Below are 26,452 nucleotides of genomic sequence, written 5' to 3'. Positions count from 1 at the left end.
AGTATGTAATGAGATACATACGCAAACTAGCAAATAGTAAGGTACTTGCTTTAGTAAAAAGAAAATTACAAAATATCTTAAAACAACAGTACCCAACGAGTCAAACCTTTGAACTACCGGTTCATTGTTTCTTAAAAAGTCAACAGTGGTCTGCTTAGGTAAATGCAAAAGAAATAACTTGAGTCAGTCAACAATATGCAAACATTGAGTGCAGGCTCATGGAATAGTTAGTAAATTGCCAAATCTGCCCTTCAAATTTTAGGTGTGGTTTTTTTTTTATGCTTTTCAAAGGTTCTCACACAGAAGATTAAGAACCACCATCTTAAAACACATAATAAATTTTTTTGTGTTTCAAGTCCTAGTAATCAATGAGATCTTTAATTATCAAATAAAACATGTTGCCTTTGTTTTCACCCAAACAATATTTTTATCCAACCCTTAAATTTAATTCATTAAGCTCAAGGCTCATGTCTTTAATACTGGATAAATGAAAGCCAAGATAATCCACTAAGTAATCAGCTTTGTCTTTTCATCATAAGAAAGCCTTACTGGACATTCTCTTAAAGCTGAATAATCACAAAAAATTAGATTAATTCTCAACAGTGATAGTTTGTAACTTACACGATGTGTACTTCTTTTTCATATTTATTACTCAAACTGTTAAACTCTACCTTTTTTTACTCCTGAAGAAGTGCTCAAGTTTCTTGGTCTTTCAAAATCTATTGTAAATAGTGTTTGGCATAAAGTGTATTCAGGCAGTTGGTAAGATGCCACATGATGATAGAAAGCTTGTAGCAATAATATGTTGTTTTTTTATGATTTGTTACAAGAACTTCATCGAGTACTTTAATGATGATTGCAATGTTGGTGTTATTTATTTCGAGTTTCTTCTGATGGTCATAACCATGCAATAATTCAACTCTGACTTAATTCCAGAAATTGATTACTGAATAATTTCATAGTTTCATCAGTTAAATATAATGAACACATGCTTAGTATAAACCGAGTGCAATTTTAAGTCTAAACATACAGTATAATCACAAAGACTCATGCATGTAATAAATGTTCTTTGTTAAATTTAAAAGACTTTTAAATCTATTCTATCTCTTCCCATAATGTAAAGTTTTCAGTCCGGTTTTGGTGCAGATCACAGCATTTGTCCTTGAAGTCCACATCAGTCATTCCTATAGTTTGTTACAAAGATAAGGTTCACCGATCTGCCTAATTTATATTGTTCTTTAACAATCAATTTTAAAGTAATTTACTTAAAGCTGATTAATGATAAACAGTTTGAAAACAAGAGTTCAATCTATAAAGGTTTAAGTTCTTGCAATTATTTTTTTTCTGAAAATGCCTCCAAATCATGAAACAGTTTTCACGTTTGTTAGATTTAACACAAGACCCCTCCCCCCAAAATGGAGGTAGAATCTAAACAATGTTAAAAAAAATCCCTTCTGCAAACTAAAAATGAAAGTATGTGAAAGTTATCTGCATGTAGAATTTGTCTTTCATAAAAAAAAACTAAGCAGACAGTTGTTACAGCTATCTTTAATTGACAAACTTCTTTTACATTTTTTATTTTTTTCCTTTTATTACACATTTTTTTTTCTTTTCCTTTCATTACATATTTTTTCTTTTACATTTTTTTAAATATTTTTATATGAAAAAGAGGACGACTGATGTATGATGACCAGTAGCACATGAACCTGGAAGAAACAACTAAAGCAAAGAAGAATGTGACTAGCAGATCATAGACTACTTTTTCCAAATATTTGGGCTTCACAGCTGTCTAGTTCTTTATAATGATTTTCAGTGCTTTATTTTGCAGTTGGTTTTACTCAACCAAACAAAACCAATTAATGAAAAAAAAAGAAGGTTTGGACTTTGTTTTTTTTCATACTCTTTGGTTATAGTCAGAAGAATATTTCAGTCAAATACCAGCAATAGTCTGGTAGAGAAGGGATTACAATGGAAATAGATACATTTTAAATAAAAAATTTTTCCAACTTTTCTCAAATATTTAAAATACCTTTAAATGCTTTTTTTGAGCCAGTTGACTACTAATACATTTGTATATTTAACTAATATATAATGCATCAGTAAAAACTATACAGAATGCCAATTCTTGTACCTAAGTGTTAGAATTATGATATTAGATTACCTATCATAATGATGTTGAATGGTTAGACATCTTTATTTATGGTCTGTATAACAAGGGGGGGGGGGGGTTCAAAGAAAAATATGAAAATACTAGTTGATACACATTTTTTTCTGAGTTTTATAAATTAATACTACATTGGTGTTGGTAAGTTACTGTGGATAATGAATTTTCTTCTCAACAAGATGCCTATGATCTGCACAGTCAAGATAGATTCCAATTATTCTAATAATGAGGTACATAAATCTAATTAAACAAGGGTTAAGGGCTGAATAAAAAAAAATGTTCTGGTAAGAACAAGCTGAAACAGTATGTTCATGATTTAATATAGGTGCATACATTATGATTCAATAAAACTCAAACAATTTTTATAAAACTTTTGAATTACCAGTTACTAAAGAAAAAAAAAAGGCCTAACAAAGCTAATTAAGCAGAATTCAGTTTTGTATTAGAAAAAACAAGAATAACAGGTATTGATTTTCTTTCAGAGCATATGTTAGCTAAACAGTTCACAAAAGAAAACTGCAATCAAATGGTCTCATTACAGATTGAAAAATACTGGTTTCATCATTATCTAACAATACATTAGTCAGAATTAGACATCACACACAAAAGTTTTATTAGAGAGAGAATTTAAATTTTACCTGTTAGCTTACTATACACAATGCTGACTGCCTTGGGGAAATCCTTAGACTCATCAGTGAAATAATAAACATTAATTACCACAATCAACTTCACATTCATGAAAAAAGTAGCACAGTTAACTTTTAAAAACTAGAATCAACTAGTCTTAATTGAAAACTACTTGCAAAATATGTAAGCACTTTGAAGCTATGTGTCAAAAAAAAGAAATAAAAGTTTTAACGGAAGACAAGAAGATTTAGATGTTATTAGGTGATAATAAAACATTAAAATAATATAATTTCATATCTTCATATTTCGTGTAAGTAATGTAACCAGTGAAATAATCTAAGGCCAAGACTTTGGTACGTTTCATAAAATAAGTGATGGTGTACAAAAAGATAAGATTACCACAAGTTTCACTGGAGTACTTCAGATCGACAAGTCAGCTCAGTACGGGGAGTAGTACCAGGATCGTCTATTCCTATGTTCAGCGACATAACTTTATATCAGACACAGTAAACATCACTGTTTAAATTATGTTCCTAACTTGACTATGGAGCAGCTTTTTAGCAAAAGGGTGAATTTTATTTACTTTTATTCAACAGACTACATTTGTGAAATATTTGGTGTAGTTTGTGAAAACTCACTAGTTTGTAATGTTCATAATTAGATATTTAATTGTAAAACACATACAAATATTTCAGCATTAAGGCAAATTTCCAAAGTAACACTACTAAGGAAAATTAGACAATCTAAATTTAAAATTTTGAATAATAGTATTAACGTAACAACACAATTAAGCATTTACAAATCGTATGTTAACTGCTTTACAGCAAACAAAGAATATGCCAAACAAACCTCAAGTGATATTACACACAGACTATATAAAAACAGTTAAATGGATTTTCTTTAATACATAAAAACTTTAAAATTTGCATTCCACAAAGTCACAGAGTTAATAGTGATCTGTTACTATTCTTAATGCAAGGCTAATTCTCATTGGTATTAAATTTAAAACCTTTATATTAAAAAGTAAAAGTTTGACTCAACTTTAAGCTTTCAGCCATCTAAGTTTCAAGGTCCTATTTCTGCTGCTTAATAGAATAATACGTATTTGATTGAGTTATGTTAGTAAAACTGATCATTCTTTTCCCACCTTTCTTACAATTCCAAACACTCACCTGTATGTTCTCCTCATTGGTCGATAACCATAATAAAAAGAGCGGAAGGTTTCCTGAATCTTCCTCTTGGAATTCGATTAGTGGTGCTGATACCTGGTCTGTTCGTTCTTTTCACCATCACCTGAATAAGTTATGACCTTATTTTTCATTTGTGTAAACTGATTAGTTTCAGGAATTATTTACGGTTTTTGTTTAAGATAGATAAAGGCTATCTACATTAGCCTTCATTGATTTTAAACTAAAAAAAACTAGAGGGAAGTAAGCTAAGCTAAAGCACCCATCACAATTATGTGGGCTACTCTAATCAAGTAGTGGTATTTAACTACCACTCATATAATAGTCCAAAAGTGTGGAGATTTGTTTTTATGATAATGGGACACAAACCATGGACCCTCTGATATTCCCCATGTTAACCACTAAACCATACATAGTCCAGAAAAATATTAAACAAAGTTAACTAGTTATCACTTTAGATAATGAAATAAAATTAAAAAGTTCACATCCTAAATTTGTTGTCAGTATTTTTAATTGCTTTTTTATACAGCTTACCAAACACTTATACACATTATGTTCTTATAAAATTTCACCTTGCTGATTCATCATGTTTTGAATTCACCTTGTGAAGGTAAATAATATTTTTTATGCAAGTCTACAAACTCACTAACCAGACTAACTAAGTAATTAATATTATTTCTTAGAATTGCATTATACCATATGTGCTAATTATTTGCATGACAATACAGATTTACTTTATTCAATTTCCAATAACTAATTCTGTAATTGATAAAAAACATGCACTGATTGAGAACAGTTGGTAGGGAAAAAAAAAAAGGCTAAGGCAGAATGTGATGTATGGTTAAAAAATAGGATCACATCTACAGATATCTAACAGTAAATGTTTTTAGTAGTTTATTTAAACAATATGCAATGGCTAGCAACTAGATCTTGTGAAATGAAGGAAATTAATCCCCTTTTTCAAACAATGAGAACAAAGTACACACCTAACCTATTTTTTATACAAAGAGGTTTGAGTACATTATATTAAAATGATTTTTGATATGCAAGTCACATGACAACCACAGCTGATATAGTTCTGGTGGAATGTATCAAAACTACATTTTGGCATTTCACAGTTTGTGTGATGCCAGTAATAAAATGATCACTTTTTGACAGAGCATGTAACAGCCCTTTCTGACACAAAATATTAACATAGAGTTGTGTCCACATCGAAGATTTAAAATATAAAAGATAGGAATATCCCTTTTACTTAATGACATTGGAAAACAAAAGGAATATGGATCACTTTGGTGCACCTAGGACTATCCAGAAAGTTTGCTCATTTGTTTGTTTTTAAGCACAAAGCCACGCAATGGACTATCTGGGTTGAGCCCGCTACAGATATCAAAACTGGTTTTTAGCTTTATATGCCTACAGACTTACCACTAAGTCTGCAACAAGCCATACCCCGACCTTGGTAAACATAATGTAGTGTCTTGTAGCAGGTGAAAATACAAAGGTAAGTGGCAAAAGCTGTCTATATTTCTCCCTAACAGCAGTACACAAATTAATCAAGAAAGATCTACATGTCAAAAACCAACACAAGTTGCTTCCATAATATATCAGTTCAAGTGTTGCATTGAAATGGGCATTCATGATATTCAATATGAAGACACACCAGTCAAATCACAGCACCTATGGATTTCTGTGCATTTGGGCTGTTAAAACTTTTACTGGGAACCATCCTCCTTATACACACTAGATGGAATAGAGAAAACTGCAGGAAAGAGGAGTGCTATTTAAACATGACAGCTTTACAATGGAGCCTTTTTTTTTGGAATGGAAATTATGCTGCAGGGCTATTTTCAAGATGCATGGTTGTCAGATTAAGTATGACTAGATGTGATAACATGGTAGGGCTCCAAAATTGTTTTAATATAATGTACTCAACCTCTCTATCAGGCTGTGTTACAGACCTTTATCTGTCTTCCTCTGAAAAGAGAGTCATCTAAGGCCATAGCTGTTTGTACTGAATCCTTGTCAGCAAATTCAACATAAGCAAAGCTATAACAAAAGAAAATATATGCATATAAATACACACATATACGTCTTACTCTCTTTCCTGGAAAGTATGTAAAAATATCTTCAACAAAATGTTCAAGTAGATACTGACATAGAAACAACAAAACTTATAAAGTGTACACAAACTTTTTCACACAGACATAAAAAGGAAATATATCTGATACAAAGAGTGCACTAAAATAATAGGACAACTAATAAGTTCTACTGTTATAAAACAATGTAGTATACTATGAAATGCAAGGTTTTTGCAACCACAATTTGAAAGTTATGACACATAAAAGTTTCTGAAAACTGAGCTACATTTCACAAAACAGTTCTAAACTAAACTATATCTCATATAACACTCACTCTTGTATAGCCCTTTGTAGCTACAAGGCTACTCTTAACCAAACAGTTCTCTTCCTCTCCTGACTTCTTCCCTCCTTCTCTGTAATTTATAGTGTCAAGATTATAACATGCCCACAGTTGAAGGTTCAGGACATACTCACAGGCATACTGTGGCTTGAGACTTAGATCATTTGATCCCCAGCACAGCCCCCCTAACCAGTAGGCCATATCCAGCTGACATGAATTTAACATACTTAATAAAATCACTCAACATCAAGTTTATTTTTTCTACATATACAGAACTAACCCTTTTGGATGTCCTGAGAATTTATCACATAAAATAGTGACTCTATTAATAGATCCACATCCATGAAAATGTTGTTCTAATTCTTCAGCTGTGGCACCATAGTCCACCTGCAATAAGTCAAAAAATATATCAGTTGTACTAAAAACTATTCCACATAAAAACAATAAAGCAGAAAATCAACATTTTCCCTTGGAAAAATGAAGGGCACAAGGAAAATCAAAAACTTATAAAAGTATAAGCAGAGTGAACTTATCAAAATGATCATGTCAAACTTGTGCTTGAGGATAATATTAATCAAATCCTAAAACACTACATTTAAAATCTCATTCACCAGTTTTTCTGTTATTTCTTTATTCAGACTTTTTCAGATGGAAGAAAAGCAAATGACTATAACACTTAAACTTGTTTTTGTTCTCTACTGAGAGAATTACTCCATGATCTTACAATTTACTAAAAGCAATAACTTCATATATTTTCTCACACTATTCAAAACAATTTGATCATTTTTAGATATTTTTAAAATATCTTAAGATACACATTCTATTGACAGAAATACATCACAACGTGCACTGGAATTTTTGTAAAGTCAATACCTTGTGCTAATCCATCTTATTACTGGTATACCAATAAATGTGATTCAATTACCAAGTTGCAAATTAAAATGTCAAACTATTTAGCTTCATAGTTTTAACACTTAACTTACATGATTTCTACATTTCAATTTATAAAATTTTAAGAAAATTTTTGTTTTTAACAACTGTTTATAAAACCACTTTAACAGTAAATGGTGGATCTATAACTTATTACTTTATTAAATGCATTACTCACAAAACTATAGACACTATTGCAAACACATTACACTTGTTAAAAAACCTGCATTACATGCTGATTAGAATATAATGTCACCTGACCTAACAGAATAATCAAACTGAAATGCTTTTCTTTCAGGGTAAGTTTTTGTCAGCTTGGGAAAACATAAAATACAGTTCAGGGAGATATTTCTCTCATAATCTTGAGCTATATCTCTTGTTCTCGCTAAGAATTAGACCTATTCTCTTCCTCTCCTGACTTGTTCACTCCTTCTCTGTAATTTATAGTTTTTAATTTTATAATAATTTCATTCCATGTGGAATTACATACCTCGTACCCTGATGTCTAACTTGCATTTATACAGCTGTGCACGATCATATGTTCATACAAACTTAATGCAACCAACTGAACAGACCACCCAATGAATAGCAACAAAAGGAATGGAAATAGTGCTCACACGTTATTGAGAGTGAGTGTTAGAGCCAAACCCTATCCTCAAAGTTAAGCCTGCTTCAATAGCACTATACCATTTAGAAGTAAAAACTGCCAGTGTGAGAGTACAAGGTGCTATTCATACACAGGAAGATACTGTTATCACAATTGAGAAAAACATGGAAGCACATGATAATATAAACTCACCCGATTATTATTAACAAAGAAAACAATGAGCAAACACAAGTGATGGAAGAAATATATCCTTCTATTCAAGTGAGGTGATGTTCACATTATAGTTTGAAGATCTCCCTCATTTGTTGATGTATATAACAACTGCACTACTGTACAAATGCATCAAGATAATCATGCAATGGTTTCAAACTGTCCATATTTCATAACATGTACATGATTCACCAGAATTGCTGGAGACCAGACACCATGATGTACATTATTCCTGAGAACAACTAAGAAATTTTAAAAAGGGGCCTGGATTTTTGCACAACTCACCCTAAGCTTGCAACAAAGTCCAGAGTTTATAATGTGTTCACCTGGGTACAAAACAGGATAAATGATAGAATCAACCTACTGTCCAGGAAAAAATTTACAACAATTTCCAAGTGGTGAAGACAGGATGCCCAGAGCTCGGACAGCCTTGGTGAAAATACTACAGACAGAAACTATAGCAACAGGAAAAACTCCAAAATGGGCGAGTATTTTTTTTTTACATACAAAATGAAATTACCAACAAGAAAGCAGATGAATGGGAACATAAAATAAGCATCAGCAATATTCACTAATCAATACAATTACTTACAGGTAGAAATGAAACTAATGAATATCACTACAAAACATAGAACAGTAAAAACTAAAAGAAAAAGATCCAAAATCTGTTTTAGTCCTCTGTGTGCTCGATAACCCTAAAGAAGTGACATTAATACCCCGGACCACGTTGACCCCCTTCCACGAGTGCCAGAAGAGGTCAAGATGAACCAGTGTCCAGGTGAAAGAATGAGGAACAGGCAGGAAATTTTATAAAAGAAATGTAGATCCCCTAAGATAAAGTTTACAGGTCTTGCTCAAACATTCTCCAAAAAATTAATAAACATGGTCAACAAGTCCTCAATAACTATAATTCAGTGAACTATGGGATCATACTGTAAGGAAATTAGATGTCTTTGAAAAACTCATGAATGACAGGGGAGTCACCTGGAAAATACTTTAGAGGATATTTAAAAGTGTCATTAGGTGGTAGATGTGGATGATTAACTCAATTAATCAATGTTATTTATTACCCATGAGCACTGGTTACATCAATTTATGTCACATTCGATAATCTATTAATCAAAATTATGATTAAGTTGATTAATGTCACAAAAATAATAAAGTAATTGAAATATTGCCACTACGAATTTTCATTATTATTTTTGATTAATTCAATCTTAATTGACTCGCAAATTGACTCATTATGACTCACAAAAATAATAAACTAACTGAAATTAGAGCTTCTGATTATTACTGTTTTCAACAATCCAAGTAATCAAAAAAAGTCACAGTGTTTGTTTGTTGTTAAGCACAAAGCTACATAATTGGCCTTCTATGCTCTGCCCAATATGAATATTGAAATCTCATTGTTAGCATTACAATTTTTGCTTTGATGATGTAATAACTGATTGACGATCTCATACAATAATTGAGTAGCAATTTCCACTAACTGCTCAGCTCTGCTCGGGAATAGTGAATTTGAAAAAAACTCGAAATTAGAACATAGGCAACCATTTCACTGGTCATGTAAAAGAATAGTCTCATGATGGATTAAACTCAATACTATAACTTAGGGTTTCTTTTTAATAGTAAGCAATAGGTTTCATGGGTAGTCAAAGCATTTAGTTAAACAATTTTATATAAAAAAAACTTAACATTACAATGTAGTTTATAATTAAAATTTTTCTGCTATCTAGGTATAAACTTTTTAATTTCAAAGGAAAATGTTTAAGTAGATTTTCAATCATCACTTCTGTGTCATGTGATATGTTTGCATTCTGAAATCTCCCTTATAGATTTTCTTTTCTTCCTGTGTATGTTTCACTGTTCGACCAATTAAAGATACAAACTATAGATACCAAAAGACCAAAATCGAACCTCCTACCTTCTCAATTTGCTGAAATATTAATCAAACTCCCCAACAAAGTTCTTCACATCTTATCATAGCTTACAAAGTTATTTAAACCATGTGTCCTTATATGACAGACATTTTCATAACCAATAGCTAGAGCATTTTTTCTTCTACAGTAATCTTATTATGATTATTTTCTTATGTCAAGAATTGTAGACAGTTGGCTTTAGAATCTTTGTCTGTGATCATTATTGTTTAGCTCAGAACAGCTAATAGAACTTTTGTAACCTATTTATAGCTCAGTTAGAAAGCCAGTTAAATTATAATAGTTTTGGAACATTCTATTCTAGTGTCTGCTATAGATGGTGTTCTAAAATTCATATTTGAATTTTACATGAATTCTTATTTGAAAAAACTAACTAAATGAAACCAAGAAAGGCTTAGTTTTACACTCCTTGAGTGCAAATCATATATCTGGCACATGCTTTGCTTGTGATAGTTGGCTAATTACCTACTACTGTGATTTTTTTTTTGTATGTGGATAATGGTTCAAAGTACCATAAAATAAAATAAAACAGATGTGAAAATGTTAACAATAGAAACTTTGAAAATAAGACTGACACTAGTAAAATGATGCATTCAAAGGAGGAAACAAATGTTCATTTTATTTCATTATAGTTAGTGTTAAGATAGAGAAAATATATAAAATATAGTTTTATCAAAAAAAAACTTTTGATATTCATATAGAAGGTTCTAGAGGTTATACAAATGAAATATGAAACTACTAGATGAAAAGAAGTATTTGTATTATTAACATCGAAATCACTTTTCAAGCAGAATGACTCAGTAAAGGCTTCAGAAATTCAGATAAATATTTTATCAAAATATTTTATTAAAAATTATGAATTTTTGTGTAGAACAGACTTGTAATGTTTACCAAATTTGCCATATTTCATGAAGATACATGAAATAAATTCAGAATTATAGTAAAATAACTATGTATAGCTTCACAGATATAATGTCAGTTCAACAAATTGACACAGAACACACAGGGTTAATAGTAAAAAATGGTATTTTCTGAAACAAATTTCAAAATACCATCAGCACCAAGGACTGGTTAGCCTTATGGATGTTTTATACTTAATTAATCAACTAAAAACCCTTTCCATTCTTTTGTAGTTACTAGAGCAAGTCTCAATTGTACTATTTCTATTATTTACACACCAGACAAAAATAAACTATGTTGAAACACATAAAACCAGATGCTTTGAAAGATTAATTTCTTTTATAGTGTTTTCTTGGAACTAAAGCAAAAAGTACTTATTGTTTTCTATCTGGTGTGCCAATAACATGAAAAAATAGTTACATTTCCCAGACTAGAAGTTGTATTCTGTCAAATCTCAATTGTATGTCAAGAGAACGAGAATATTTTAACCAATCAGAAAATTATTTTTGACATCACAGTATACCACTCTATACCTCTTTGCAACTGTGAGGAGTTAAAAAGCATTTCAAATATCCAATCAGAAATCTTGAAAAAGTTTGGTAGGTTGAATTTTGTGTTACTGTGTGTTCTTTAGTCTTTATTGAATTTTTTTTTAATTTGGGGTGGAGGGCCAGTAAAAATTTCATAGGAAAGAAACAAATTGTCATCTATCTGTGAGAGAGAGAGAAAAAAACATTTGTTGCAATCCCTTATAATGGTTCAATCCAAGGTTCTCCTCTGACCACAAATCTTCTGCTAAGAAAATACGATGATTGAGAGAAACCATGAAAAAATAAAATAAGGTGCTGAATATCAAAAATTTTATATGAAGAAATATCTGAAGGCTGATAATTCTAACAGAATGAGTTACAACTTTCAAAAAAATGTCCATGTTCTCTCTTATTTAAGGAAATCACTTACCAACATTCGATGATTAACTCAATTTAGCATATTAACTCTTTCTATGTGGACTTGGTCACTTTGACCAACCTTGTAACCACGAAGTATCAATGAAAGTATACATGCTATAACTTTTAGTGTTGTAAGTGTATCTTCACAAAATTGGCAAGCTTTTAGTAAGCTAAGTCTTTTTGTACATACAAAAAAATAATATTTTTTAATTACTATAAATACCTGCATACAGTTCAAACATTTTTCCAAAATTTTTAGGCTCTAATATGAAGTGCAAAATACATGAGGGAACAGTATTCTTCTAGTATTTTTCAGGTGAAATTTTCAGTATGAATGTTGCTTCAACACATCTTAGATTCTGATGTAATCATTGTTGTTACTGTCATATCACTGGAAGTCAAGAACAACAACGAAGAGAAATAAACAAAAGTATGAACTCCAGACATTTATCTTTGAGGCTTCAAGTTTTACATGTATAACTGGTTCATTTTGTCAACCATAAGAACTGCACAGTTTATATGCTGATATTTGCTAATAATGATAAGGAAAACGTTTTCTATTTCTTAGACTTTTTCACTGGGTCATAAGATGCTTTTACTATCCTATGTTATAACACATTCACAATAACATTCAATTGTAGTCACTCTCATATGCTTTATGTACAGGGCATGTTTAAAATAAAGTATACACAAACTACAGGTGATCATAAGTAAAGCCTTTGTTTGTTCATTAATTAATACACTTAGTTAATTGGCAATAGTATTCACTCACATACGCATGTACAATTACTAATCAACACAACAATATACCATCACTATATAAAGGCCGATCAGCTGTTAGAACTACTCTGGATGCTATCAAGGCCGTACCCAGAATGTTTGAAAGGGAGGGGTTCTAATTTGTCAAATCAAAAGCCAACACACATAGTGTGAAGCAAAATCAACATATGGTGGTCTGGGGGCATGTACCCCAGACAATTAGTAAAACAATAGGTGCCATGAGATTAAATCACACACTGTAATGTAATAACAGAGAACAGAAGAATAATTTGACTCGTCAATTACGTTCTAAAGTAACTGAACTAGCCTGTATGGACTTTGACAAAAGAGAGAGACAAATATCTAAGGCTCTAGATACAATTGTGATACCCAACAGTGTAACGAACATTTGTTTATACGTTTGACATTATTTTAAAACAAGTGGACTGTGTTACTGTTTGTTTATTGTTGAAATTTATCACCAACAAGTCACAGACACCTAATGTAAAGAATCTGGCCTACAAAACTTGACAGTAGTAATACGGCTTTGGACTTCCAATTACAAAGTGTCAACAGAAGCCATTGAATGCCAATATTTCAAGCCCTAAAAATGCTAATGCTTTATCAGAAGAATGTAAACTATGTAGAAACCATTAAGAAAATCATAAGCAGCTGCACCTTAACTATATAAGCATACTTTTTTACATCACAAAAATAAGGGGTTTAGCCAAACCCCTATGAACCCTCCTGTGTACACACATGGGCATATTGATTTTTTCTAGTATGCGAGGCCAAACAATATACTGCACATTATATGTAGGGTTGCACTACATGTAGGTATTTACTGTATTTTTACCAAAAATTTGTCTGTGAATATATGAAATCAGAGCATGACTCAGAGACTGATTACCCTAAAATTTCATTTTCATTTAAAAATAAAATGTTTTTCTATCTTACAGCTTTCAAATTTCATTTGCATAACAAGTACCTTAATATAATTCCCTTAGATGTTCAATCTTAACTTTGCAATAGCAACTTTAAATTTTTAAGTAAAAAATCTCAAAACCTCTACAATGTACCAGTATATGTCATTGCATATATTAAAGCTTTTTTTTTATCTTTCTATTAGTTATAGATTAAGTAATAGCAAATATCATAGAGAATTATTGAGAATTTGTGAAAGAGAGAACTGATAAAATAGCATGGGAAGTGGGTTTGACTTTCTGGTGTATATTTCCATAAACAAAGAAGACTGAAGGCAATAACAAATGTACTATGCCTTAGTAATAACTGTATTGTAATGAGTAATTTATGTTGAACTCAGGGCATCATAGAGGGATGATGACAAAATATAAAATAGGCAAGTTGGAGTGAATAAATGTCAAATTATACAGACAAGGTGAGATTGAAAATTTATCTAAATATTTCCTTTTGAAATAAAGAAATTAAAACTTTTATAATATTAAGAGTTGATTTATTAACTACATTTTGATGCAAGATATATTTGCAAACATTGATAATAAAATAGCTTAATTACATTTAGAATGTAACTTTAAAAAGACATGACATGAGTACTTTTACCTACCCATATCAAGAGTTAAGATATAAAATAATAATTCAATGTTTAAACACACATATTGCTGTAAATTTCCTTTAAATATATCTCAAAGTGCACAATAAACGAGAAAAAAGTTGAAAACTGAACAGAAAATTAAGTAAAATTTAAAATAAGTGTGAAACTAAAATGAGAAACAATAATTACAAAACAACATCCAAACAAAAAGCCTTAACAGACCAGGTTATGCACTGAAGCAATATGCATAAACTGTATAAAGAGACAAAAAATAACCATATAGGGTAGTATAAGTGGAAGTAAACATCAAAAACAGCTAAAAGAGGTGACATGACAGAATATGATAGGCCTACAGTTTAATAATAGTCATCAAACACGTGAATACATGATTTCACAAGAACACAGATTCCAAACAAAGAAAAAAAATGGAAGTATGGAGACAAATAAAATCGATCTAATTCTTGGTATGAAAACAAAATATAGGTCAAGGTATAATAACTAAATAATATATTTCGAAGTTTGTTTTATTCTTTTAACCCTTCTACTACAGGTGGGTGGATTCCACCCAGCCTGTATCCCCAAAAGTAACCATAAAGCAGTTATACTATAACTTTTTTAAATGTGTAATCATCTTTAAGAAATTTTTCATTTATCAGTAAACATTAAAAGGCATCTGTACACAAAATATCAGATTTTTTAATTAAGTTTTTAAATTTTTTAATTAATTATTTGCTCATGCATTTTTTATTTTCAAATGTTGACTATCCAACATGCAAAGTAACTTTTATTTTCAGATAAAAATACTTTTATGGATCAAAAAATTGTCAAATTTCACATGAAAAAGCTCTATAACCTCCAGATAATTCTCAACTGTCTTTTGAGAAAACAAATTTATATTTTATCTGTTATTTTCACTATTGTATCTCTGTATGGGTTTGATCGATTTGACCGACCTCGTAACCAACATAAAAAATTGGGAAATAGATATAAGTTATGCCTTTTTTGTTTTAGAATGACTACAAATTATAACAATCACAAGTGTTCAGTGTATAAATATCTTAAATCTCATAACATTATACATATATCTATTATTTTTATTTTATTGACTTTTCAGGAGTGTCTGACTAACACTACTGAAGTGATGTGCACTCATGTTAACATATCCAACAATATAGCACTGGCTTTTACAATGTGAAATGTCTTGGCTTTGTACTAGTAGACCAGTATTTTATAAAATAGAGTCACATTTCGGTTATAATACCTTATATAGGTATATACATTATTACTATATACAAATCAGTTCTTAAATTTCAGTTATTTTTCTTAAAACATAGAACAGTATATAAAGAAGTATAGAAAACAATTATTTCTTCTTGTTACAAACTTTGTACTCATTTGCTGCTTGCCGTAATTTGTTAAGCCTTATCAAATTTTGCAAGTGAATGATGTAAAAGAAAATATTTTTTTAGGCTTTATACATTTTGAAATAACAAATTATCATAAATTACTGTACCAATACCATAAAATTCCACTATAATCTATCAGGCTTAGTAATTACCCTTTATTTGAGTCTAAAAAAATTATTATTTGAGCTCCATAATGTCTTACCTTATTGGTTGGAATCTACCATGAAAAGAAAGGGTTTTCCCACATAACATTTCACAGAGGCTGTGAAAATTACATGGGAGATATTCTGAGCTTTCAATTGGTTATACATACTTCATTGGACAAAGTAGGTGTATGTAAGCAAGTACAGAAGAGGTGAGCAGGGCCACCTCGGTTGATTCAATAAACATAATATCTCAGGAAATAGAAAAGATAGGAGGTTCTTATTTTATATTTTAGCTTGCCAATATCGTAATTTGAGTTTCTAATTTGTAAGAAACTATAGACTTTGTATGTGGACATCACAAACATCTAATTTGAACCAAAGCTGCATTCAACAAACCATATGACACACAAAAATTGATATTTAGGATTTTGTTTTTATTTTTAAAACAAGAAATTAACTAAAACATAATAGTGAAATTTGAATTATAATCTATAATTAGATACCACACTTATTGACATACATTAATAAAATAGTAGTTCAATAAAATTTTGAATGTAGGTCCATAGGAAGACCCATCAGACCCATCTCAGTAGGTTAAAAGAAAAAGTAACATCAACAATTCATTATTTTCTTGATTTTAAAAGTTAATGTTTTATAATGCTTTTATATCTTCTAAATCTGCCATAATTCACCATACCAGATAACACTATGCAATAGTATAATACTTTAAAGAATAGTTTAAATGCTCCACCTTAGTAAAACTTGGGCCTTCAGTTTTTAAAAACTATATAAACCAAAAAACAAGTATAAAATTTTATTTCATGGTGCAGCATGTGGTTTACCAAATGCAAAAAATATCTTTAAGTAACAAGAAACGTCACATTGCAGTGTTATCTTAAATGCTTTTAAACTTTTTCCATATAGTTCAACAATTACCTCACCAAATACAGAACCACTTCGTGACAAGAAATTCTGTATTGGATTCCTTTTTATCACTGCATTAAGGTAAACCTTTGCTAAAATTTCGTCAAAGGGCTCTTTTATTTTTGCAGTTAAGGTTTTTGAAAATGTAACTTGAAGCATGAAATGAGCTTCAACTTTTACTCAACAATAGAGTTTTTAACAAATGCAAAACCATTCTGTAAAAACAAACTTTGTATTCCCTTGTTATCTCTTGTTTTGACTTTTTTGTTAGTTAGCTCCTGACACCAGTTATAGCAAACAACTTTACAGAACTAATTTGGATTTTCAAAAACTGAACAATAACTATAAAACAAGCTTTAAATTTTACCTAATCTTGTGGAGTTTGATTTACCAAACAGAACATGAAACCATTTGGCAAAAAGAAAATTTTCAGTGATTTATCATGTTGCAATCTACATTCTAAGCTATTACTAACTTAAATGAATTGATATAATGACTTATTAAATCTCATGAATTCCCCAGTCACTTCAGCTGAAAATGAAAGTCTTTAGTATGATGAAACTAGTGAAAACAAGACTTTGGTCGACTATGTGATACAACAGATTGGGCTACTTGTCAATAATGGCTTGCAAGTAAGAAATCATTGCCATTATCACTCCAAGTGATATTTTCAATAGATGGGTGAAAGCTAAGAAGAGATGTACAGCCATCTAGATGACTCTACACACAAGGTTTCATAGTTTTCATGAAACAAGTTTCAACAGCAATTCTCACATAATTAATGGAATAAAGTGAAGGAAAAAGGTTAGAAATGTAATTCAGAAAAGATTTGGTATACATTTCAACTTGTAGATGCAAGTCTTTGATTATAATGTTCATTGTTTTTGTTGTATATTGTTATTTTTTATGTAAAACCTTGAGAATTACAACTACACTTTATTTAAATTTTTCCATTGTCTATTATTTGATACAATCTGTGGTTTGCAACCAGCAAAGTGGCTGTGATACCACTGGCTTTATTAAGCACATAAATAAAACATTATAATAACTTTCCCAAATTCATCACCACTAGATTTTATATAAATATCATGAACCACGGTAATGGTTCATAAAAGGGATCACCCATTTATTCTCTTTATTATTTAATATTGTTTCACCAGCCTACAGCAAAAAATGGCTGCCAGTATTGTAAAAAATCCTGAGCAATATCACTAAACACATCATTGTACATTGTATAGGGTAGTTGTTAAGTCTATTTGACTACCTAGTAAATAACAGCTGTTCACACCCAATCATTTTAATGCAGTCTGTGGTTTACAATATGGAGTCTCATAATCTACTACAAGCATATGTATATATCTGCGTGCAATCTGTGGATGTAATTTAATGCTTATATTGCAGGAATGAAACCTGTACCATAACGATTATTAACTTATTATTGCAACTGTATTGAAAATGTGTATTATTTGTTTATGAATAGGATTCCTGCCCCTTCTGACACAACACTTCTGACAGGATCACAGTTGTTGTTTTTTGCCACTGCATGATCGATTTTGGCCATGTTACACAAATGTCTAGGCTGTCTCCCACAACAGAAATCTTTAAGCCATAGTTTAAAAGATAGCACCAAGCTCAGTTCTGAACAACAGATAGGCAATCATGGTGATAGCTGATGTTAAGTGTTGAATTATAGCCAGCACTGTGAGATTGCAATTTTTATAGATAATACAAATTTAGTAGCCATACTTGAAGCTGACAGTAAGGAGTGGCAAGAATTAAGCAAGCAGGAGATGGCAGAAATTTTTTCACAATATATTTTATTTAGAAAATATTTAGTTTCAAATCAAGTGTGCATCAGCAATGGCCCACCAGAGTTTAGGATTGTCACAGTGGAAGAGGATCCTAGAAATTTCAGAAATAATCAATTCATAATTGTTAACTACACATTTTCAACCTTGTAGAGCATGCAGAATGTCATCGTAAGCGGAAATCTGGCCAGCTGCAGCAAAATCATGACCAGCAGAGAAGAGGAAAATATAGCAACTATAAGAAATATTACAAATGCTTATTTGTATACATATCCTATTATGACACATTGTGTTATATTTGAATTGAATATATATGCATGCATCTATACAACTTTAAAAATTCATATGGCTATCTATATATATATACAGCTTTATAACTTAAAAAACTATAAAGCCTGCATGTATATATATAGATAGATATAAATACTAGTCAACATGCATTGCATATGCATGCATGTATAAAACACATGCAGTTACAAAATTCAGTACATGCACCATTCCAGTATAATTCAGTAGTCCTTCCAATCCAGTGTTCACAGACTTTCCATATAGCTAGGTATAAATACAGCAGATAAATATATTTTACAAGCATATACATAACATGTGGTATGTTGATCACCTTGCAATATAATGATCATGCATGCAGTACCATTATCAATTATAACATTGTGGCAATGATATCAGGAGCAATAGCCATCCAATCTGCAAGAAGTCAATCCAAAGTATGTCATTGTTTACCAAGATAGCATCAAACACCAACTATGTATTTCATTAACAAAACTGTTTCAAACAGGACAGTATTGCTATCATACAAACTTATGTCCAAGATGGACATTAAAAAACACTAAAGAAACAATACTATTAAAAATTGTTAATCTAAAAAGGTAGGAGATGCAGATCTTCAAAAAAATACAAGATCAGTAGCTTAAAGTTAAAATGCTATCGAAAAAAAAAGTAAAAAACAAACTTAAGGTTTGAGACATAGTTTGACATTATTTACTCAAGCTACAAATCCCTATTTGACTCTCCCAAATGTTACATCTTTCAGACATGGAGACAATATAGGGAGTTATAGCTTGAGGAAATAATATCAACACTATGTCTCAAACCTTAAGCCTGTTTATTTATTTTGCTATTGCATTTTCACTTTAAGTTACACATCTTATTCCCCCCTTTTTAAATGAACAATTTTTAATAATCCTATTAAATTAGATGTATCTAGCATTTTTTTTTCTGTAGTGATAAAAAAATGCATTTAATGCAATATAATTCAGGCAACACACTGCATATTTCTGTAAACAAAAAACAACAATAAAAAACACTACCTAAATACTTATATAGTAGTCTAAACATTATAAGTATGGTGCAAATATACATAGCAATTTTAGTTAAATGCAAGCTTCCCATTTTATTCACAATTGGTGGAGTAATTTTGCAGCCATATGAAAAGTTACATTCTACCCTTGAAAATACTTTTGCTGAATAGTTTTCTGCAGACACATTCTATATAGCATATGATCAGTGATTACAGATTGTAGGGGTGAGGTAGGGTAACTTTGTGATTAAGTAAAGCATTTATGATCACTGAAATTTGTTTGTTATTGAACATACTTGACTATTACCTTAGAAAACTATGCATCAGCTGTCCAGTTATAACATTTGGAGGGGGGGGGGGACTATTTATAAAAATTGGAATTATATGACACAATAACATATTTAAACAGGAGACCTGTAAACATCATAATCAAGCACAATCAGCAGTGCCAGTCATCACAGTAAGTATCTGAGATATTCTGTACTTTCATATTACCTAAAAAAAAACTTACATTTCCTACATAAACAGACCTAGCATCTACTTCTATCTTCTCTTCAAGTGACAAGCCCAATGACCCAGCTTGAAAAAAAAGCAAAAAACAATTGACCTTTTATTAATGTTAAAATAAATTACAAGGAAATTTCTGGAAGCACTTATAAAATTGTAAAATACGTATTTTTCAACAGATACATTACTTATTAAAATGCTTACCCATAACAGCAGATATGTGCACTTATCTCAGATACACAATTTAATATCATTTTTGTTATAAGCCATCTCAAAAAGAAATATGTTACAAACACTGATACAACTGTAGTAAAAGCAAACACACACAACATAAAGAAACCAAAACATAATTTTTTTTCACCTAACATGCCAGTGAACAATATAAAGATATAAGAGCATGTAAATCCCCAAAAGTACTGGTACAGCACACAATGAGAAAATATGGTTGTGTTTCAAAACTAGAGCCCATTTTAATAAGTGAAACCCCCCTTCAACAATCATCTCAGCCCTGACTCTTATTACTAAAACTTAACACAAAAATTTGGTAAACACCTACTGGAATAGACTGCCACTCCATTTGCAGAGCGGCTCAAGGTGTAGTGAGGTCCTCTAGGAGGAGTTCCAGAGCATTCCACTGGGGTTTATCTGAATTCAAACCAGCATACTGGGGGCTTTGTTAACTCAGATTTTGAATATTACTTGTTTTACACCATAGCTAGACTGAAGTGATGTTTAAAGACATATAGTACTATATCACAGAATTTCAATAATGTAAAGAGTGCAATATTGTAAAAAATATCACAGTGCAACAAACCATTCATAATTTATTTAACTATTACCAGTAGATTTAGTTCAAACCAGTTACCAAAGCCTCACACCATGATACTACCTCACCATTACTCAGAATTATAATGACACATTCAAAACATTCTCCAGTGTGTTGTCAATCACAGACACATCCATCCAAAGCAAATATCAAGCAGCAATTACCATTAATTTTGATGCTCAAGACACAATGATAGCTAACACTCTATATGCAATGTTGCGATGAGTGGCTATTGGGATAGAGCTAGTCCAGGAAATCTAACAAATTATTCGACAAATAGACAATTCACATTTGTGTAGAGAGTGGTCTTTTATTTCTTAGCACATTATTCACAGTGAACTTGAGTATGAACAACTCGGACGTTTTCGGGGACACCTATATTATCAATGCTACACATTAACACGTATTTCTTTAAGGGTCCATAAGCTCCTTTCCTCCTGGCATCTTGACTCCAACTATCTATTTCTAACAGTGCTAACTTATAAACTATTCATTGCAAATTCAGTAAGGATGGTGATGTACTGTTCCAATACTTTTGGTAATTTTGAATATTAAATACAAAGTGTATTGAAATAAAATAAATACAACACATAAACAAAATTAACACAATGTTTTTATATAGGGGTGGGGAGTAAAAATTTCATTAAAAAAATAGAAATATATATAACATAATACAAAATCAACATACTGGTTATGTACTAGCACATGTTAATGATATAAATAACCAAACATAAATTAGACGGAGAAAGAGAAAGGGCAAAAAATCATTGTGGCAAAAATAAAACAGCAATACAATATTTTTTTGTTGTTACACAAGCACACACTCAATATATTAATTTCAGATTGTGCAGTTTGTTTCAAAGTTTTGTAGTTTTAAATTCATACGATAAGAAAAAATGGGTTAACATGTAAATTTCCAATTGTTTTTGTATACAGACATACAATTTTTTATTTCTCATCGGCATATTAACTGTAAGATGATGACATGTGTATTTTTATATTTCCACATATATATATGTATCACTTATTATGATTCATCTCCTTAAACTTATTCCTGGTTTTATCATTGCCTATAAAAAACTGTATTCTAAGAAAGAACTTAACAATCAAGACAGGAATTTCGCCACTAAACCATGAACTCAAGTGTAATCTTCCAACATTCTTGGAGTATTAATATAACTTTATAGTCTCTTTTAATAAATAAACTTTTCTTTTATATAATCTTAAAAAATAATAACTGAATAATAACACAGAAGCTGAAGAACTTCTTATGATTTTTATTTCTGTTTAAAAAATAGTTTTGGTTATTAAAAGCGCACCACAGCTACAAGGATAATTATCTACTTACTGATGTACAGTATTCTTATACAAACATACTTGGTGGGCTCATGTTCATTTGTTTTTCCATTTCATTTTGCATCTGCTTTAACTTCTCTGCCTCTTCTTCCATTTCCCTGACTCTTGCCTTGATGGCTTCTAGTTCCTGAATTAAAGGCAAAATTATTTTATTGTATGAACTTTTTAGTTTTAGCTGACCTCCCACACCTCCCTTAGCCTGTTATCCTAAAAGTAAAACTAAGCCAAAGCTTTTAAAAAAGTTAGTAATAAAAAGTAAGCTTAGGTTACTATTTTCTTCAAGATGTGAAATTTGACATCAAATTTTTATTTCCTCTCTTGAAAAATTGTGCAGTATACACATTACACTAGGATGGAAAATCATTACAATTATTATTAATATAGTTCCTGTTTGAAACATCTACTGCAGCAACATATTCCTTGATGAGCTAGTGGCAAGACAAAATGCAGGGGATAACTTTCAGCCAAAACAGTTGATTTGGAGAAAAAATTAATTCTTAATACTGTCCTAATATTTAAGTTACGCAACTAGATAAAACTATATACAAACCAGAAAAGCATGATGTACTGTGATTTGATATATTTCTTTTTAGATGTATCAATCATTCTTTAGAGAAGTATAAAGAAAATACAATAAACTTATTAAAAGTTCTAGGACATGAAGTCTGTTTTCAATTTGACTAAGAAAAACAAAAACTTACCAATTGTCATGATGAGGCTGCTGTAAAGCCACTGTTGAAATGTTTCCATAATGTCTGAAGTGAACACCGACTACACTCTATACTTTATTCTTATAAGTTCTTGTAAGCATATGTACTATAGTAAACTCATAATGTATTTTAGGTCACTGCTTGAGTAATGCACAAGACTCAAACTACAGTAAGTATACAAGTTTCTACTAACTTTTGGTTGAAATTATTCTGTTTATGAATAAGTATATGAACATGAGGGGCTACACTTAGTTTAGTATAAATGATTTAGGTCTTTGAAAATATATATGAAGGGATACTGATTTGACTAGCTCTACTACTAGTGCAATCCTGGTACAGATTATTTTGAAATGTTATTTCAAGATGTCTGTTATGTAAGAATCATGTGCCAGATAGTGTAACATCTAACATTGAGGCTTAAGTGTTTCAGACCTCTTGCTTCATCACAAAAACAGCCAACTCAGGCACATAAGCTTTTTATTCATGTTAAGGATGTATTATGTTGAACGTATTTTAGTATTTCTTGAAATATCAAAGAAAATTAACATTGCAATGGATCTTCACACAAGTCTTATTATGGCATGTATAGAACTGATACACTTATCAGCCCTACTAATAGAGCTACCAATTGATTAACTATCCTTCTACAAAATAGATCTTTCACATGCTCTTGTAGGAAAGGTGTGGGATAAAACTTTAAAACAATAAATTTATTATGTGGATTAATGAACCACAAATACTACATAAATATTAACCACACACGTAGGTTCTATTATAATTTTTTAAATTACTGTGATACCTTAAGCTTGACTTATAGCAAAAACATACCAGAAAAAGCCTTTCAGAATATCTTTTAATAATTGTTTATAGATGGATAATTCTCCAACCTGCAAAAGTACATGTACTTTATACAGCTTTTAGTAGTGGTTTACTGAACAAAAGTTTTACTGAGTCTAGCACTTTTCTCCTAACCTTTTATTATATTCTTAAAATCTAATCTTCATGACACTGCTTTCTCTACATTGTTTTGAAAATAAAACTAATACACTAGTACTTTTTCACTATTAATAATTCAGTAAACAAACTGATTAGCATTGTTAACTTCCATAAAACATAAGTACTTGTATAAAATAAATAAGAACTCCAAAGTTTAAAAATGGAATTTTTTCCAACAAAACATGTAGTTTGAATTGCATATTTTGCATTTAACTTTATACAATAAATTATTGCACATTTTTAAATGTTAGAGTTATTATTTATTTTATGAAATCTATGCAAAAGAATGGTCATAGAATATATTGATATGTAATTGCATCATGCATTGTTGTTACTATGCTCAATATTAAGAAATTTACATTCCTTTACCATAAAAACTACTATTAAATGAGAAAAATACTTCTTTCATGCAATGTGTTCCAGAAAAAATCTTAAAAATCTTTATCAACAGAAATGTAAAAAAATTATACTTCATTAGCTATACTGATTTCCAGGTTGCTTTTTTAGTTTCACTCTAGGTAAATAGCTTGCTCTGATCGTAAGTTAACATTAATAACCATTACCATACTTAAACCCATTGTTTTTAAGAGCCAAAATGTTGTCTAATTACATTTGAAAAGGCCTACAAGTCTAAAACATAAGCATAAAAATCCACTATGGTATACTTACGGGGTCTTCTACACCATGTTCTTCACTTATATCCCCTAAAGCAAGACCTACATCAGCATTTTCTTGACTATCACCATTTTCATGTGATGTGATCCTTGCATTCAATCCAGTGTTATTTCCATGCTCAGCCATCTTGTTCTTTTATGTCACAGGAAATTGCTTTTATCCTAATGTAAAGCCTTGGCTTAACATCACACTGTTAACTAACACTTTACTATTTAGTTTAAATTTCAGTTCTCAAAATTTAATTATATAATTAATAAATAATGTCAACAATAAATGTCAATTTTTATTATATAGATTGACTCAATACGTTTAACAAGATTTATGTTTTAACTAATTCTAACTTTCAGAAAACATACACTTATATTAAAATTAGTTGGAAACTCTCTAACGTCATAATAAAAAAAAGTTGGCTAGGCATAATCTACTTTATACTTACTAACTTGCGGCTAAAAATAAATCAGCATACTAGGCCTAAAATAATTATTTTGTCATAATAATTAATACGTATACAATTTACAATATAAAATAGCACAAAAATCATGAAATTTTTAACAGAATGATGTCTGAAAATCGAAAAAAAAAAACAAGTTACTATTTAAGCCACTAAAATATGAGACTTTTTTTTACAATTAGTAATATTATCGACTTTCTTTGTCAATTCAATTCCATCTTACTACAGTTATCATTGGGCATAATACAGCGCCCCTAAAACTTTCAAACAAAGGAAAATTATCTATTTTGAGGAATTAAAACGAATGTTATTATCTGTATTATTGTGATGCAATATAAAAAACACTACTGTCAACTAAAAGCGTAGTTAAAATTGTAAAATATGTCGATAATATCAACTATCTAAAAAACCCAAGAAAATTAGACAATTAAATTAGAATTATTATTTAAATATTATGGTTTAAGCGCCGAATATGGTGGAGTATTAGAAACCAATAAGGCTTAAATTTGTGATAAAAATTACGTTCACTTGAGATGTTTGTTTGCTTTTTTTTAACTTTTTTTTATTGCGGATTCAAAATCTGAATTTGAATGGGCAGTGGATAAACCAGATTGTATTTGCAGTGCATAAATGAAGATGAATGTGGAAAAACATTTGCAAATAACTTGATTTTTATAACAAATTCTAAACCCATTATTATTAATTATTTGGCACTGTAATATTAAAAAGTTAAATATTTGGTTACCTAAGTTGGCTGTTCATATAATATTTTTAAAGCTATAGTGATTCTCCAATGAGAAGCAGTAAGTTTACTGAGGTGCAAGTGCATTGTGTAGTTTTGTGTTAAAAAGATACAACAAATTTATGGTGCTGACTGAGAAAATATGAATACTTGTTTATGCCTTCCCACGACGTAATAATTCATTTTTATTATTCTTCTTATTATTTTTTGCTACCTAAGAGGTCATATATGCATACATTAATTCTTAGATATGTTACTATTTTGTTGTAAATTTCTAGATTTTACATGATTAGGATTAAGGTATTGTTACGTCTCCGTTTGTTAATTG

The 26,452-nt window shown here is 30.3% G+C and overlaps 1 protein-coding gene across 2 annotated transcripts; it reads right to left on the bottom strand.

The window, feature by feature from the left end:
• Window positions 1-850: 850 nt before the first annotated feature.
• Window positions 851-25,550, bottom strand: LOC106460048 (polyadenylate-binding protein 2-like). 2 transcript variants are annotated; one of them, XR_002610660.1, is made up of 8 exons: window positions 24,926-25,550; window positions 22,572-22,677; window positions 20,373-20,440; window positions 6,677-6,783; window positions 5,937-6,024; window positions 3,964-4,084; window positions 3,191-3,263; window positions 851-1,184 (listed from the first exon to the last, which is right to left on the bottom strand). XR_002610660.1 is itself a non-coding variant. In XM_022386657.1 (7 exons), the coding sequence occupies exons 1-6, from the start codon at window positions 25,055-25,057 to the stop codon at window positions 3,977-3,979; spliced, it is 609 nt and encodes a 202-aa protein (XP_022242365.1). In that variant the 5' UTR covers window positions 25,058-25,550; the 3' UTR covers window positions 1,807-3,263; window positions 3,964-3,976. The 2 variants fall into 2 exon arrangements, 1 of the variants encoding a protein (XP_022242365.1); XM_022386657.1 differs by lacking the exon at window positions 851-1,184 and having other exon boundaries at window positions 1,807-3,263.
• Between the last annotated feature and the right edge of the window lie 902 nt (window positions 25,551-26,452).

The sequence above is a fragment of the Limulus polyphemus genome, unplaced genomic scaffold (assembly GCF_000517525.1).
Source record: "Limulus polyphemus unplaced genomic scaffold, Limulus_polyphemus-2.1.2 Scaffold698, whole genome shotgun sequence".
In the NCBI taxonomy this organism is placed as follows: Eukaryota; Metazoa; Arthropoda; class Merostomata; order Xiphosura; family Limulidae; genus Limulus; species Limulus polyphemus.
Note: the sequence above shows the minus strand (reverse complement) of the source record. Positions and strands in the feature narration are given on the sequence as shown.